The sequence below is a fragment of the Lissotriton helveticus genome, chromosome 1_2 (genome assembly GCF_964261635.1).
Source record: "Lissotriton helveticus chromosome 1_2, aLisHel1.1, whole genome shotgun sequence".
NCBI classification, from domain to species: Eukaryota; Metazoa; Chordata; class Amphibia; order Caudata; family Salamandridae; genus Lissotriton; species Lissotriton helveticus.
Window position 1 is genome coordinate 233,652,380 of NC_136058.1, and position 17,863 is coordinate 233,670,242.

Genomic DNA, 17,863 nt, shown 5'->3' on the forward strand with positions numbered 1-17,863 from the left:
AAGGGTCCTTGGGTGTTGGCTGGTGGTGCTAGCTTGCAGTTGTTGTTGTGGCCTGGGTTGAGAGGGTGGAGGGCCGTTGGGTGAAGTGTTGGTGGTGCAGAGATTCAGGGCTCCTGGCACTGGTCGCAGTCGGGTCACTGATGGGTGCAGACAAGCTTCCCTTTGGTGCGCCAGAGGCGCGGCTGCTGCGCAGAAGCACAGCAGCCGCCATTAAGTAGGGGTCGGACAGCTGGGAGGTGGGAGCGGGGAGGGGATCTGGATTGGGCTTGTCACACTGGTCGTGCTGGTGGGGAGGGGACGCAGGTGCAGCAGCGGGGGGGGAAACGGGCTGAAAAAGGCAAACGGAAAAAGGCAAAAAGAGAGAAAAGTGCAAATAAGGTAGCAAAAATGCAAGAAAGAGTGCAGGAAAGACACAGAAGGAGAGTGAAAGGGGGAGATTGAGATGAGGGTAAAAAACGAGTGAAAAATAGAGGAAAGACACAGAAGGACAGTGAAGGGGGGAGCTTGAAATGAGGGGAAAACGACAGAAAATGGAGGAAAGACCCAGATGGAGAGTGAAAGGGGGAGATAGAAGTGAAGGCAAAAAACGAGTGAAAATGGAGAGAAAAAGGGGAGCGAGAGAATGGAGACAGAGGTCCACTGGATCACCAGGGATGAGGCGCAGGTGAAACCTGCGGGTGGAGGAGGGCCTCGAAAACCAACACTCTAGAGTGCCGTGGCTCAGGGGAAGGCCTCATTAATGGTGGAGCTGCGGGGGAGGGAGAGCAATTTCACTGGCAATGAGTCAGTGGTCTTGCTCGCCTGTCCACGCCACGGCTGCCATTAAGTAGGGGTTGGGGAGGGCTGGACAGCTGAGAGGCGGGAGCGGGGATGAGAGCTGGATTGGGCTGGTCGCACTGGTCGTTGTGGGGGGGAGGGGCTGCGGGGGCAGCAGCGGTGGGGAAAAACTGGCTGAAGAAGGCAAAAGGAAAAAGGCAAAAAGAGAGAGAAAAGTGCAAATAAGGCACCAATAGTGCAAGAAAGAGTGGAGGAAAGACACAGAGGACACAGAAGGAGAGTGGAGGGGGGAGCTTGAAATGAGGGGAAAATGACAGAAAATGGAGGAAAGACCCAGAAGGAAAATGAAGGGGGAGATAGAAGTGAGGAAAAAAAACTAGTGAAAAAGGAGAGAAAAAGCGGAGCAAGAGAATGGAGACAGAGGTCCACTGGACCACCGGGGATGAGGCGCAGATGAAACCTGCGGGTGGAGGAGGGCTTCGAACACCAACACTCGAGAGTGCAGGGGCTCGAGGAAAGGCCTCAGTTAATGGTGGAGCTGCGAGGGAGGGAGAGCAATTTTACTGACAATGAGTCTTACAATCATGAACTGGTCTAGAAGAACAAGTGCCAAAATCAACGGGTTCCTTGAGTGCACCAAGGTCAAAGAAGTCACTGATTAGGAATATCTCAGACTCACCTTCAACAACAAAAGAAACTTCAATCCGCAATGGAGGAATAAAAAGAAAAGGGCTCTCTCTGGGTACAGGTCTCAAGGTACTTTTTAGGCACCTGAATGGACTATCGTACACCCCTATTTTAGAAATTTAGAAATTGCAAGGCGAAGATAGTCCCAACTCTGGCATATGGAAGTGAAGCTCTTCTAGGAAGGGCCTCGACTACTCTGGATAGCACTGTAATCAGAATCTACAGGGAAATATTCCATCTCCTCAGATATACCTCAGCCGCCCAGAACAGGCTAGAACTTGATCTAGCCAAACAATCAAAAGCAAAGAGCGCAGCATTCACCATCATGTGCTATAGGCTTCGATTTGCTGACAGGAACACCATAAATCATAACTTCTGGCTGGAGATCAATAAACCTCACTCAGCAGCTGGAAAATATCTTAAACATTCCATTGACCTACTTGGACTAGCTCAACTATGGTTCGCAGTGCTCACTCATGAGTTGCTTCAAATGACAACTAGCAAAATTTCAAAACAAATCTCATCCCTAGAGGACAAAGCTTCTCATGAAAACCACGCCCAAGCATGGTTGGTACCTCATAGCTGCACAATGCCAAAACCACAATCATACTTCAGTAAAGCTTTCAATAGAAAGAACAAGGGAACCTTTTTTAAATATCGCCTTGGTGTCTTCTCCACGTACACGTACGCAGAACCCTGGATAAGGGCAGAAGGAGAACCTCGCTGTAGGTTGTGCGGCCAACTAAAAGGAGACGCGATCCACGCTTTCTGCCTTTGCAGGTCCACCTTAAATCTGCACCACTTCTGGCTTAGGGCCTTTTGGAACAAGGTCAGGCCTCCTGCAGACAAGCTATAATAGCATGTTTAAACTATGGGGACCCTCGAGCAATCTCCAAAACAGTAAGATATCTCCAGGGAGTTGGCCAGGCCTTAAAGAAAGCACCCCATCAGCATGAACAGCTCACTCGTCCATTGGTCTCCACCGGGGATAGGGCTAAAGTATCTCCTTCATTAATCACGGCACTGGACTCAAATCCCTGCCTTACTTGCTGTGTCTCAGTCACCACTTGAACAGGTCTCTGCTTTTCCACAAAGCATTTTCTCCATCCGGGCTACCCAAACTGTTTGTTTCTCAAGCTCCCCGGCTTACTTACTGTGCCTCAGTCACCACTTGCACAGGTCGCCCCTTTTGCACAATGCACTTTCTACACCTGGGCTACATGAACCGACTGTGCCTTAGGCAACTCATCCCCAAACCTGTTACACATGCTAAACCGCGTCTTGCTCATTTTCACAAAGTAGGACTCAATCTTTTAGCCAGGACATTAATCATCGAACATGGAGATCCCTCCGCTGCCTAAATGCCAAGTTTAATCATTTTAATGTTTTGTATTTATTACTGTATTTAAATTATATTGTAATGATTTTAATTAATCTAATATTAAAGTTTACTTGACTGTCTCCTATCCCTGCCCCCCTAGGAGTTCCAGGGGCGCTGGGGAAATATTGGGATTTTCAAATTAATTTAATCCATTTTATATAATATTGTTGTGTTGATGATGGTGATTATTTATGGTTGTATTTCATTGACTTGAAAGTTTCAGTCTGTCCCTTCTTTTATTGCCAGTATGTGCACAAGAGAATACCAAAGAATACCAGTTTCCAGAGAGACCTCTCTGCTAAGTGCTTCTGCTTGTGCTTCTGACCCAGACAAGAAGCAAAACAAATGGCCCTAAAGAAGGGGCTTCTTGTGTAGAAAGTGGCCGGGAGGAAAAAATGTCTGTTGCCACTGCCACCAAATCCTTATATTTTTTCCAGCAACGCAATGCTCCTTCTGCACCCTTCACTGGGCAGGAAGAAGCAGGAGGAGGATCACCCCTGGATCAACTACCTCGCCACCACCACCAAAATCGAAGCAGAGGTCTCTCAGGGATGTAGTAATTGTAGTCACAGTGCTGCAGTGACTGTAGAGAGCAGTGAATAGGAAACAGAGTTGTCCAAGCAGTAAACAGAATCTTCACAGGAAACTCAACATTAACCATAGTCTGCTACACTTGATCTTCTAGAGTAGGAACAGAGCAGGACATTGAGCTTACTGCTGAGAAAGATGTTGTGACTTCACTTCCATTGGACACATTGTCTTTTGATCTCCTGCAAGGAAAGATCTGATGATTTTGACAAGGATTGGACCCTGGCTGAAGTCCCCCAGAGAGACAAAGGAAAGGGGAGGTTCTGAAACCATTGGAAGTGAGGAAAATGATGAACCAGTGAGATAGTGGCACAGAGCAAGAGCAGGCCGCCTCTATTCAGCATTGTGGATTCACATAGTACCACTACCACCTGCTTCCATCTTTTCAAGAAGCTAGGGGCACATGCATCAATGTAGGATTTTGCATTTCCTAAATTGCGAAAATTAAGGAATTACAATTAAGGAATTGCAAAATCCTATGCATCAAGAAATCCTAAAAATTTTTAGGATTTCTTATTTTTCGGAATTTGCGATTCCTTAATTGCGAATCGCAATTAAGGAATGGCATTACATTGATTCCTATGGGCCTAGAGGCCCATAGGAATCAATGCCGTTTTGCATTTCTTTTTTTAGGAAATCGCAATTTGTTGATGCATTGCAAGGGTGCAGAGGGGGGTCCAAAGGACCCCCCCTGCACCCCTGAAATGTATTTTAAAGTACACGAGGGTCAACCTCGTGTTAATTTGCACTTCCTATTTCAAAATTTGCATTTTTTCAAAAATTGATGCATTGCATTTAAGGAATCGCACAAATGTGATTCCTTAAATGCATTCGCATTTTTAGGAAATGCAAATAAAAGCGAATTTTGAAAAATAGTTTCATGCATCCCAAAAACGTATTTAGGAAGCGCAAACAGCCGAATTTACCGATTCGCACCATTTGCACTTCCTAAATAGGTTGATGCATGTGACCCTTAGAACCTGCAGCATTCATCCCCCACCACCACTGTGTCAGCATGAACTGGAGAAAGCCAAATACAGCCTCCTAGCACTACCGTAACAATTTTTTCAGACATAGGTTTGATAAGAAAGCTTCCCTCCCACATGTGGGACATCTTTACACTTGGGCTAAATGAGGAGCTACATGAGGAGCATATTGCAGAATACTTACTTTGCCATAAATCAGTGCATCATGCTAGGTTATGTGAACTTTACAATACCAGGGACCACAAACAGACAGCTGCTGGTGAGAGAAGTGAAGTTGTTGAACTGATACGAGGACGTGGTGATGAGAAAAAAGAGGTTATGTGAAGTAGTCCTGTGGCTGTTGCTCAGTGCGCAGTCGTCAACTGTGGTAACTCAACAAGGCACAAAGAAAGGAGAAAACAGTGTCCCCAAAATTGTCCAACCAGCTTAGCTGCTGCTAATCATATGTCACTTTTGGAGTAATCCATACAAAGAAAACAATCATGACAACGCACTATCAAATCTATCTTCAGCAACGAGTTGCAATACCATCAAACCAATGAGCTAGCCCATTTATACAATGAGAAGCTAGAGAAAATGTTAGCGATTCACCTACTGCCTTTTTCTTTGGTGAAAGGAGAGGGATTTCTGGAATTTGAGGAGGTCCTCTGTCCAAAATGGAAAGTTTCAAGCCAAACCTCTTTTTCTACGGTTGATGAGTCAGCGTTGCACCTTCAAGCGCTGGAAATGGTTGGCGAAGCAATAAAGGAGTTTGCTGTTCAGTCCATCCACCTCAAGACAGACATGTGGAACAGTGGTCGAGCCACAGAATACATATGCATCACTTCACATTGGGTCTCTTTTATTGGGGATAAGCAAAAGTTAGCCTCTGTTCTCACCATTTAGGATGTTTTTTGAGGATGTAAGCGCCATGCAACAGTTGCAATATTCTCCATGGAGTAATCAAATTCATCTGTCAACATCTTGGAAGAATTTAACCAAAATCAACGAATCAGACCAAATGAGAGTATTAGGTTTGCTGTCACTGACAATGGCGGTAATATTGTCAAAGTCAATGCTGATAGACGATACTTCAGATTACTATGTTTAGTGCATTGCATCAACCTAGCTGTTCAGGACTTCTTCAAAACAAAAAGACATTGGTCGTGTTGACAAAATTACACAAATGTTAGTTATTCTTTCAAAGCCCCAAAGCAATTGAGGATCATTAAGTGTGGTAATGCAGCCCCTGTAAACGTCCTCATACAGGAGGAGCCAACCTGGTGGAACTCCGCCTTCTAAATGTACAACACCGGTTTGAGCAGCATAGGTCTATCCAGGATTACATTCCACAAAGGCGGGGCCACAACTTCTAAAGCTATGATGTGTGAGTTTGATAAATAGAAACTAGTGGAGTGGCTGGGTCTAGAAAAGTGAGCAAAAGAACAATTGATTTAGCCAAGATCTTTTGACTGGGGGTGAATGTTTGATTTGGTCCACATTCTGTCTGTCATCTCTGTGTCTTTTATCTTCTACTTTCTTGCCCTAAGTGCATTGGGTAAGCCCAGACCTGGGTCCCAGGCTCACTGTGCCACTGGAATCAAGCGAGCCTGGCTGATGAGGGTTGATACCCCGAAATTGGTCCCAGGAAGCTTGTTTCTGGTCCAGGGAGAACCTGGCCAGGCAGTTCATGCTGGACTGTTCCCGTGGAGAGCAGCGTCAAGACTGGTTTGCAGATAGCTGGGTCTAAACTGGAACGGCATGGCATGCAATAAACGATGGATTTAACCCGGTTCTGTGACTGGGGTGAATGTTTGATTAGGTCAGCATTCCGTCCATCATCTGCTCTTTTTGCAAAATTCAAAGAAGGCTATGGCTGCAATTACGATATCACCATACTGTTTCCACATAATGTTGGAAGCTTCAGGGCTTGGATCTTCATAAACATCTCGTCCTAATTTACAAAACCATTTTTGAGTACAGAAAATAGTACTGAAGGAGTACTCTTTTATGTGCTCTTACATATGCCTTTGTGAATCGGTCCCGAAAAGTACAATTTCCTATTAGCAAAGTGCAAAGAGAGAACACAGGGCCTTATTTATCAGGCCTTGTGGCAGTGTTGTGCTGCCATTGTGTCACTTTTTTTGGCTCATCTGCTGTGTAAAACACGCCCCCTGTTGCACCCTATTTAAAAGTGACGCATCTAAGCCGATGCGTCACTTCGTAAACCCCTGTGCTACATTGTACCTGCCTCAGGTATAATGTATGCAGGGGGGGCGTTCCACGCAAGTAATCCTCATAGAAGTGACGCAAGGAAATCTATGAGATTTCACTGCGCCACTTCTAGGACACAAGTGCGTCAAAACCTTACGCCTGCCTCATGGCAGGCGTAAGGGTGACGCAGTGCTATATCCATAGCCCTCCCCCCTGCATTGCTGGAGTTGCTTCACACTTCCGACACAACTCCAGCAATGCATCATTTTTGCGTTGACAGATACGTCAGTAAAACTGATATATCTGTCACTCCTTGTGACATGATGCATCATACAGTCAATTTGATGCATTTAATATGTCGCAAGTAGGGTGCAATGAAAAGTGACGCATCGCTGTTTTCACCCAGCAATGCGTCACTTTTCATAAATGAGGCCCACAATACCTAACATACTCCAAAATGCCTTTGTGACTAGACCTCTACCTTTTAGTAGTTGCCTTGCCTTGCGTATGTTGAACCAATTCATCTTACACATCTGATAACAACAATTTGTAGTAGAAAAATTAAGGGCCATGATACAGAAACATTTCACAAATCTGGACAAACTAAGTTGTACAATTGCTAATGTGTATGTAAATAGAAAACGAAGCAAACCATTGTTCGAGGGAATAATCTCTGTTTTCCCTATATCACCATGATTTTCAACCATAGCAAAATACAGAGAAAATTGACTACATACTTCATTTAAGCTGTTTACAGAAATGGCTGTAAAAAATGAACTTTCACTACTTTCTTTTCATGCGTAAGCCATAGGATGAGTCTTGAGGCAAAATCAGTTTGTTCCCTTTCTTGGTATTATTAGTGCAAAATTAGTTGGCTTTTTAAGAAAATACAGCAAACAATGATTTGCCAGCATTTTTGCACCAACTAAAGATTTCTATAAGACAGGTGCAGAACTATAAACACATGTCCTCTCAAAGTGGAGCAAGGTAACTTTAGCAACACTGCCCTTTGGCAACACTGCCCTTTTTCTGCCTCTCAGTTTCTCCCTCTTCCTCTCTCCTAGTTAAAGCCCTGACATAGCACCCCCTCCGTCTGTCTCTCATTTTCATTATTCCTCTTTACCATCCCCTTTCTAGAATGTCAGTATCTCTTTCCCATTTCCTTCTCAGTTCTCTTACTTTCTTGCACGCTCTTTCTTGTCTCCTCCTGTCTACCTGTAGTACCGAGGTCTCCACCTATTCAAACATGTTTTCAGTACGTTAATGCTGACATATCTATACACAGAGCTCTCCGGATTGCCATTTATTCACTCCATGTTTTTTTCTTTGTGCTATGGCTCTTGAAGTTCTGAATTTATAATGGGATGAACATGACTGCAAATATCAGAACCATACATGCCAACAGACCCGATACGGGCGGGAGATACCCGAGTTTTAAAGCAAAAACACTGGTTAAGCCATTTTTGGCTTTAAAAATCTAGGGGCAGATTTATGAAGGCCCTGCGCCGCAGGTGCGTCACTTTTTCCCATGTTAAAAGTGACGCACCGGTGGCGCAAGGCCTTCATAAATAAGGCCCCGGCTTTATTGTGCCTCTGATTCAATATGTGTCAGTGGGAAAAATACATTCCCCCGCAGATTTTATTGTCAAAATCTCACCCTTGCCTGCTGTGATGTGTTGACTTGAATGATGTACACTACTCATGCATGAGCTTGCAAAACCTCAGTTTCATCCCTGCGAAACGAAGGGGGTCTGCTGTGCCCATCATGCATGCACATATGAAGGGCATGTGGTGTGCCCTCTTCCCTGCTTGCTTTAATCAGAACATTCCTGCAGCCACGCATACCAATGAGCGAAGTTCAACTTGGCCTGGCCTCAGCCTTACCTCGTGCATGTTTCCAAGCAGCCAGTGCGTGGGGGGGCCGGGGAACGGCTTGAAGGCTTTGAGCATTCGCCGCCTTGTGAAATAGAGTGTCACCACTTTCCACAGCACGGCAGCAAGGCATAGCGCTACGAGCAGGTGCGAGACCGGACCGAAAGCCAGCGACAACCCGAAGTGCTTCGCCATGTCCTCGCGCCACGAAGCCATGTTTCTGATGCTCCGCTCCTCTGCAGGGCACCGAGTCCTACTGGCTCTGTTTGCGTGCAGTCACTAATGGAGGGAGATATGGGCACCCACGCCTCGCCCTTTGTGTGCAAAAAGCGCTTGGCCACCTGCCAATCACGCAGGACTCCCATAGGAGGCTGAGGTGGAGCAATGGCGCCCCGCTGCCGCAGCGCCGCGAAGATGCACCTTCGTGAAGCAATTACATGCCTCATATTAAACGTCATATAAACAATGTTTACAAATATATCACACAGATAACTTTGATAACATTGAATGTTTTTCATGCTGTAAAATGTCAGGGGAGTATCATTAAGGGGAGTGTAATGGTGTCGACTTATGCTCCCCCACCCCCCACCCCTCCTTCCGAATAATCTCTCAGTCGGGTCCCAGGTTCAGGCGGTAGCCTCGCGATTTTTTTTTTTTTTTTATTTAAAAACTTTTATTGGCATACAAAAAAACCATACAAAAATATATATATACAGTGGTGCGTACAATAGCGGTTCTTTCTATAACAGTCCATTTGTGGATGCGCGCGCTTGTCGTTTGTTTTCCCTCCATAACAAGAAGGGGAGGAAGAGGAAAAAGAAGAGAAAGAGGGGGAGAGAGGGGGGGGTTACTGGGGTTTCCTCAGGTGGTCATCGAGTGGGCGCCACATGTGTAGCTTGGCGTTGTGTTCTTTCGAGAAGTTGCCTGTGATGTTGTCTGCTCCTCTCAGGAAAGTGACCCAATTAATCCATGTTTTAAAGTTTGCTTTGGCTGTGTTCTTCCAGTTCGTTAGGATTATTTTAAGGGCTGCTGTGAGGAGTAGGTCTAGGAGTTCTCTCTCTTCTCTACTTTTTAGGTTCGCTGTTAGGTGTTCCGTAGCCAGGCTCACGAAGCTGATTGTTAGGTCGGTTTTGAGCATATCGTTCAGGAAGGTGTTGATTTGTGTCCAGAACCTCTTGACTTTCACGCAGGTGAAGATGAGGTGTTCGAGGGTACCTTCTTCTTTCTGGCAGTTCCAGCATTTGTCTGATTCTGCGATGCCGACCTTGTGGAGCTTGGATGGCGTCCAGTAGGCCTTGTGGAGTAGCCAATATTTTGTTTGCGCTAGTTGTGGGGTGACTTTGTTTGTTGTCGCTGAGCTCCACATCTTTGCTCGTTCTATTTCATTCAGTTGCCTGCCCAGGAGCGTCTCCCATGTATTAGTGGCTGTCTTGTTCTGCGCCAGCGTGGATGGGCTCAGGAGCTTGTAGATCTTTGCAGTTTGGTGACCTGCTGAGTTGAGGAGCTGCAGGTATTTGATGATGCCTGGCTCTCCTCTGCGTAAGTTAGCTTTCGTTATTGCTGTCTTGATCTTTAGGAAGTTGTAGAGCTCTTGGTTTGGGAGGTCATGTAGCTGCTGTAGGTTCTGAAACGTCAGCGGTCCTTGCTTGGTTTCTGTCTGGCTGGGGATGCTGATGCCTTTTTCGATCCATGTGTCATTATGCAATGTTGCTCCCTGGTAGGTCACTTTTGTGTTGAACCAGATGGATTCCCATGCTGTGCTTTTCAGCTTCTGCGCCATGCGCCTGTCCACTTTCATCAGTGCCTCCCTCGTGTGTTTTAGTATGGCGTTGGCTTTTAGTGGGTGCCGGTTCGCTGTTAGGAGGGCTATTGGCTTGAGCCCTCCTAGGATGTCTTGTTCGACCTCTAGCCATACTGGTTTGTATGTTTGTGTGGCATCTATCCAGGCGATACCCTGTCTCGCCAAACATGCCGTTTGGTATGTCTTGAAGTTCGCCAGGTTGAGGCCTCCAAGGTCCCTTGCCAATCTTAGTTTTTGTAGGCTTATCCTTGGTTTTTTGTTTTTCCATAGAAAGATGTTTATGAGTTGGTCTAGTTTTTTGTGGAATGTCTCTGTCATTAGGAGTGGTAACATTGTTAGCGTGTAGTTTATCGCCGGTGTTATCATCATTTTGATGGTTTCAATTCGTCCCCACCAGCTTATGTACTTTGGTGACCACAGCTCCAGCCTTTCTTTTATCTTTTTCAGCATGAGGTCCTTGTTGTGTTGTAGCGTTGATGTAAGGTCTCTTCCAAAGTGGAGACCTAGATATTTTAGTGGTTTCGTCTGCCATGCCAGTCCGGATTCGCCTAGGACCTCTCTTGTGGTGTGGACATTCATTGGCTTGCACTCCGATTTTTCCTTGTTGAGTTTGTAGCCTGAGGCTTCTGCGTATTCTCCTATTGTGGCCATCAGCGCTTTTATTGACGTGGAGGGGTTTGCTGTTGTGATTAGGATGTCGTCTGCGTAAGCCGCTAGTTTGACGGTCTTCTTCTTGAGCTTGACGCCTGTTATATCTGTGTTGTCCCTGATTCTGGCTAGCAGGGGTTCTAGAGCGAGCAGGAAGAGTCCGGGGGAGAGGGGGCATCCTTGTCTGGTGCCTCTTCCCAGCGTGAGCGTTTCGGATGCACTCCCGTTTACCACTATTTTTGCTCTCGGTTTGTTGTAGAGGGCCATGACCATTGCCGTGTACTTCCCCCCCAGGCCGAAACTTCCCATGCAGTTTCTCAAGAAGGGCCACGAAACTCTGTCGAAGGCCTTCTCCGCATCCAGCGCTATCATGACTGCCTGTTCATTGCTACTTGCTGTGTGGTTGATTAGATGGCACAGTAGCCTTGTGTTGTCCTGCGATAGTCTGTTTTTAAAGTATCCCACTTGTGAGGTATGGATGATGTCTGGCAGAATCCTGTTTAATCTATTGGCTAAGACCTTCGCGTAGATTTTGCAGTCGACATTTATTAGCGATATTGGTCTGTAGTTCTGGGGGTATTGTGGGTCTTTCCCCTCCTTGGGGATTATGGTGATGTTGGCCTCGCACATGGACTCCGTCATCTTCCCGTTCTGGATGCATGTCGAGTACGTTTGTGCCATTAGCGTTTTAATGTGTTCGCTGAAAGTTTTGTAGAATGCTGCGGAGTATCCATCCGGTCCTGGCGCTTTGTTCTGTTTCAGTTGGCTTATGGCTGTTCCAATCTCTTCTTCCGATATGTCGGCTTCGAGCGACTCCCTCTCCGCCTCCTTGAGTTTCGGCAGGTTAGTGTTATTGAGCAGATCTAGTCCTGCATCTTTGCTCAGGGTTTGATCCTCTGTGTACAGCTCTTGGTAGAATTGTCTGAAGACTTCTAGTATTCCTTTGTTCGTTGTTTGAGACTTGTTCGTTCGATCTGCTATTGCTGCTATCGTGTGCTGCCTCTGTTTCGCCTTTAAGTAGGACGCCAGCTGTTTCCCTGCTTTGTTTGCTGCGCATAGGTTTACTGACTTGAACTTCGTTAGCCAGGATCCCGCCCTCTCGCTTAAGATCTTGTTCAGTTCGTATTTCTTTTTTGTGAGCAGGGTGAGCGTGTTCTTGTCCGTTATGTTTGCGCAGTGACCTCTCTCCAGTGCTGTTATCTCCTCCTCGAGCTCAAGGATTTTCTTGTTTCTGCCTCTGTTCATCCTGGATTTGATGTTTATCAGTTTCCCCCTTAGTGTTGCTTTGAGGGCGTCCCATACGGTGTCTTTCCCTACTTCGCCATTGTCGTTGTGCTCGAGGTATTCTTTAATTGTGGCTTCAATTTCTTTAACGTTCTCTCTGTTCTGGAGGATGTCGTCATTAAGCCTCCATCTCCTCGTTGGGTTTTCGTTGTGTTTGCCGCTTAGAGTGAGTGTTATGTGAGCGTGGTCCGAGATGGTGATTGGAGCTATCTCCGTTTCTTCTATGAGGTGCGTGTGTGTGTTGGACATCAGTATGTAGTCAATCCTGCTGTAGGAGTTGTGTGGGTGTGAGTAGAATGTGTACTCGCGCGCTGTCGGATGTTGGAGCATCCATGGGTCTGCTAGATGCTGTTTGACGCATAGGTCTTTCAGGGTGTTGTTGTTGTTGTTGGAGTTATGGCTTGGTCTGTTTCGGGGCCTGTCTGTTGCCTGGTCCATTGTCTTGTTCATGTCCCCAGCTGTGATCAGGAGGTCCTCTTGGGGAAGGTTGGATAGTTTGCTGTCCACTCCCTGCCAGAATTGTTAGTCTTCCGAGTTGGGGCCGTATATATTGACCATGTGAATTCTGTTGCTTCCTCTCTGGACGCTTGCTATGAGCATGCGGCCGTCTTCGTCTGCGTCCGCTGCTTGTGTTGTTAGGTTGGCCCTCTTGCTCAGGATCATTATGACTCCTCTTTTCTTCCCTTTTGCCGGCGAGCAAAGTACTTCCCCTATCCATCTAGCTTTGAGTTGCTTCGCTTCTTCTACTGAGAGCTTGGTCTCTTGCAGCATGTATACATCTCCTTTTAGTTTGGCCAGGTGTTCCAAGATTTTCCTTCGTTTGACCGGGTGGTTCAGTCCTTTAACGTTCATGGACACTATCTTCAGGTCAGTAGACAGGCCAGCTTTTGTTGGGTCTGTCATGGTGGTCTGGTGGCATCGCTGGTGCTTCGCGTTCTACAGCCCCCCCCGGGGTGTTGGATGGGAATAGAGAGAGAGAAAAAGTATAGGGTGCCTGTAGAGAAAGGCAAGAGTCGAGGTCTTTTGTTCATTACACAAATGGTGGCTATACCATGTACTGTCTTATCCGCCAGCTTCACTCCCCCCCTTCGCCCGACCACCTCTCCCCCTCCCCCCTCCCCCCCGTCAGTAGTAAACCGGGTGTGCGACAGCAAGGGTCCTCACACTCCCTCCCCCCCCAAGTTCTTCCTGAGTCTCTGGTGTTGGCCGGCCCCCCGCCCTTGCGGTTGCTTAAAAAAAGGATATGGTAGTCGGTGTCTTGCCCCTTCTTCCCGTGGCTGCGGTGGCTCTGCTGAGGTAGCTGCGGTTGCTCTTGTTGTGCGATTGTCTGAGGTATATTTGTTCGTTATGGTCAGAGTCTCGGTAGCTGCGGTTGCTCTTGTTGTGCGATTGTCTGAGGTAGGTTGTTGTTAAGATCAGAGTCTCGGTGCATGGTTGCGCATGCGTGTTACACCAAGCATTCCTTCTTATTCGCCTCCTTCGTGTGTATCGTCAGAGGATGCCCTTCGCTTTGCCCCGGGGCTTGGTAGTTCCATCTCTTCTGGTTCCGGGCCTTGTAGGTATCGGTGTAGGTCGTTGGGGTCATCGAATATTCTGCTTCCGTGCCTATCTGTCACTTTCATCTTGGACGGGCCTGCAAATGTGAATGCAATGTTCTTTTTCCGCAGATGGTCCCTTTGGGCTAGGAAGCCTTTCCTCGCCTCGACTGTCAGTTTGGAGAAGTCTTGGGTGATTGTTACTTTGCTTCCGTTTATCAGCATCGGACGTCCCTTCCTGGCTACCGCAAAGATCGCATCTGTTTGATTTTTTCTTAGGGGTTTGCATATTATGGGTCTAGGGGCGTTGCTGTTTACTTGCTTCCTGGCCGGTATGCGATACGCTTTGGTGATTTCAAGCGGTTTGTCGAAGCTGAGTCCGGTGATTTTGGGTATTAAGGACTCCAGCATCAGGGCGCATGCCCCCGGTGTGTCTTCCTCCTCCTCGGGCACTCCCAAGAGTCTTATGTTCCCCTTGCGGCTCCTGTCCTCTTGCTCCGCCATGGCCTTTTGTAGTGCCGTTGTTCTCTTTATCACCAGCCCCAGGTCCTTATGTGTTATGTTGGCATTGTCTTCCAGCATGCCTATCCTTTTCTCTACCTCTTCTATTCTGCCATTGGCTCTGCTTTGCTCGGCTCTGATCGCTATCAACTCCATCTGGATGCTGTCTACTGTCTTTTTCGTGGCTTTTGCCAGCTCGTTCCCTTCTGTTATTTTCTTCAGGAGCGTGTCTAGCGTGATTGTGCCACCCCCTTGGCTGTCGCGCTCCTTGCTCGGAGAAGGTGGAGTCTCATTCTTGCTTTTTTTCAAGTCGTTTGTGCCTTGTTTCCCGTCTCTGCCTGCCATGGCTTCGGTTCCCCCTTTGGCCTGGTTGGTCTTGGGTTTCCCTTCTGTTGGCGGCTGTCTTTTTGCGGCTTTGTTTTCCCCCTTCCCTTCCTTGTTCCTCAGGGTGTTTGTCGCCGTTAGGGGGTTGTCTCTGAACCTGGGTGGCCACTTGACCACTCTGGTTTTTGTCCTACACTCCGCCAGCCTCTTGCGGTGTTACCTCTCGTCTTCTTGCCCTTGCTCTGGTGGCTTTGCCTCTTCCGCCGCTTTATTTGTTGCGCGTTTCGCTGGGGGGGGGTGTGGGGCCTGGCTATGGGTTGATGCTCCCACGGCTCTCTGGGCCTCCCCTTCCACCCCTTGTCCCCGTGTGTGCTTGCAGCCCTGTCCACCTCGGGGTGGCTACTTGCGCCTCCTATTTCCTTAGTCAGATGCTTGTTATGCTTGGCCTTCTGCGTCTCTTGCTGTTTCCATTCCGTTCTTGTCTCTGGCGTCTTTTTGTTTGTGTTTCCGTTCCGCCACTCGACGTTGCCTGTCTGAGCTCCCCCGCTTGTGCGTGTCGCTTTGTATGCTTGCTTGTTTCTCACTTTGCCGTTTGCCGTACCATCAAGATGGCAGCCTAGTGCTTCTCTTCTATCCTAAGATGGCCGCCGTATTATCGGCTGTTCCTCGACGTTGTTGACCGAGCTCACGGCTTGTGTATGCCGCCTTCCAAGTTCGTGCTCTGCGCCTTATTGCAGCATCTAGATGGCTTATCTCCGTCTGCGTTCCCACTCTCGTCCTTGTCGCTTAAGCTGGTTCTCCGCCTTCCGCTTACTGCTGCGACAAGTTGCTGCAGCAAGATGGCCGCCCCGTGCTTCTTCCCCCTTTACAAAGATGGCCGCTGCGTTGTTGGCCGCCCCGTGCTTCTCCCCTCTTTACAAGGATGGCCGCCTTATTATCAGCTGTCCCACAACGTTGTTGTCTGAGCTCGCGGCTTGTCTATGCCGCCTTGCAAGCTTGTGCTCTGCTCCTTATTGCCGCCTCCGTCCGTATTGCTTAAGCTGGTTCCCCGCCGTTCCGCTGCCGCTGCGGCGAGATGCTGCAGCAAGATGGCCACCCCGTGCTTCTTCCCCCTCTACAAAGATGGCCGCTGCGTTGTTGGCTGGCTTCTTTGCCACAGCTGCCTGTGCTACGCCAAGATGGCTGCCCCTTAGTTCTCAGCCTTCACCGAAATGGCGATTTGTGCTTCCGGCCAGCTCGTTTGCTGCACGCCGACCTGGCTGCCTGCTTGCGCTGTTCGTTAAGCTATCTATCGCCGGGGCTCGCTTACTTGGTTACTGCCTCCCAGTGGTTATGCTGAGTTGGCTGTTGCTTCTTCTGCCACTTCTGGGCTGATTGCCTCCAGTCGCTCGTAATGACCTGCTTCTCTCTCCTCCTTCCTGAGATAGTTGATACGGGGGGCTGGGGCGCTTGGATGCTGCGGTTGGTCTGGCTCTGCCTGTCGCTTGCATGGCCGTGCTATCCTCCCGGGTCCTCTTTAGTCACGCCGCCATCTTGGGGTCGCTCCTCTCTCCCCTGCCTCGATCACCTTCTTCCCCGCCGTCGCTTTGTTCTTTGCCCTTTTGAGCCTCTCGTGGGGTGCCGGTTCGGTTCCTACACACCCTCGTTATTTTTGGCTCCGTTTCTCTCGCGTTAGACTTGGATGCGCGCCGTTTGTTCAAACTTGGGGGTCGGGAGCTCCGGACTTAGGTATCCTGCCTCCTTGCCATCCAAGCCACGCCCCGTAGCCTCGCAATTTTTAAAGCTAAAAATGGCTTAACTTTAGCTGTTTCCATATTGATCTTGTTTCAATGGTAATCAAACGGGGAAATACATTCCGCAGCTAGTTTTCAACCTGCTGCCCCTTTGTCTGTTTTGAAGTGTTGGCATGTATGACTCTGCTACCACTCTATCACAACTGGGAGGGTCTCCTAGCCTGTGAACTGCAGGCAGCAGGCATCAAGAGGGGCAGGTGAAAGCCCACTCTGGAACAAGCCTCCACCTGGCCTTATTCTCATGTCTTTCCCTATCGCGAAAATCACACAGATCGATTTCTCAATTACAGTAACAAAAATATACTGAACTTAAAAACACACTTCGAATAATGACTTTTCATTGAAATGTATTCCAGTCTCTTTGCCTTAGACAATAACAGCAGAGCGTTTTCCCAAAAACATTGTTCCCATCACGTCTACCCAGAACAGTAACATAAGCAATATTCAAAAAACGTCTGGCACAATATTACAGTGTGTCCAAAGATTGTTACAATTAACTAGTTTACAACACAATATTTTCAGCCAACACGTGTTTCGGGGTGGTACATGCCACTTCTTCAGGGCTAAAATAAGGAAAACAAAACAAAGAACTGTTTTCATTCATGGTATAACACACTTTTTCACCGTTGCAACCAGCACCAATGTCCATATTGTGTGGCTAGGTTAATGTCTGAAATGGGAAATACCTGAGCTTAATGGGCCGAGCTGGGAATGAAATTAGGATCAGTATTTAAAGGGAGTAGTAACTTGGAAACTGTTGGCATGCAGTAGTGTTGTGGGAAAGTGCCAATGGGGTGGTGGATCATGGGACGTATTCACGCCGGAGTGAGATAGCTAGATACTTTGCAACAATCGCATGGCTATATTGTATTTTATTTTTGGGGGTTTGTGTATTATTTTAGATCAGAGCGTAGCCCAATGGGAGCAGCAACACATTAGGTATGTATTTCCTAAGCTTCTAACTTGATGTTAGGTTGGTTGGTTTTTTTTTGGGGGGGGGGTGGGGGATGCTCAGCTGCCATTATCTAAGGCAAAGAGCCTGGAATAAATTCCAATGAAAAGTCATTATTCGAAGTGTATTTATAAGTTTGTTAAGTTTTTGTTACCGTAGCTCCCTACATAACTTTGTATGTATAATGCATTGTTAGACCTGTCAGCCTTAGTGTGGTCTACACCTAAACGTTTTGCCTTCAGTCCTCCTGTTTTTACTGATCTCGGTTTTACTGGCCTTAGGACTTGGTGCACTCTAAAACTGCTAACCCATGCTAAAGAGATTGTGCTCTCTCATAAACATGGAAGGATTTTCTTATATCCAATTGGCACATTTAATTTACTTATAAGTCACTAGTAAAGTGGTACCACGAATACCCAGGGACTGTAAATTAAATTCTACTAGTGGGCCTGCAGCACTGATTGTCCCATACACTCAATCAGTCTTGTAAAACATGCCTCAGGCCTGCCATTGCAGCCTGTGTTTGCAGTTTTAAACTGCT

General features: G+C 47.5%; 1 protein-coding gene across 2 annotated transcripts in view; it reads right to left on the reverse strand.

Annotated features, from left to right (window-relative positions):
- Positions 1-8,770, reverse strand: part of LOC144800069 (cytochrome P450 4B1-like) — a 247,523-nt gene extending 238,753 nt beyond the window's left edge. Inside the window, exon 1 of one of the 2 annotated variants that reach the window (XM_078671651.1) lies at positions 8,497-8,770. In XM_078671651.1, the coding sequence (XP_078527777.1) occupies positions 8,497-8,700 (204 nt within the window). In that variant the 5' untranslated portion in view covers positions 8,701-8,770. The remainder of the gene's footprint in view (positions 1-8,496) is intronic. The other variant, XM_078671652.1, reaches the window with a different exon arrangement.
- Between the last annotated feature and the right edge of the window lie 9,093 nt (positions 8,771-17,863).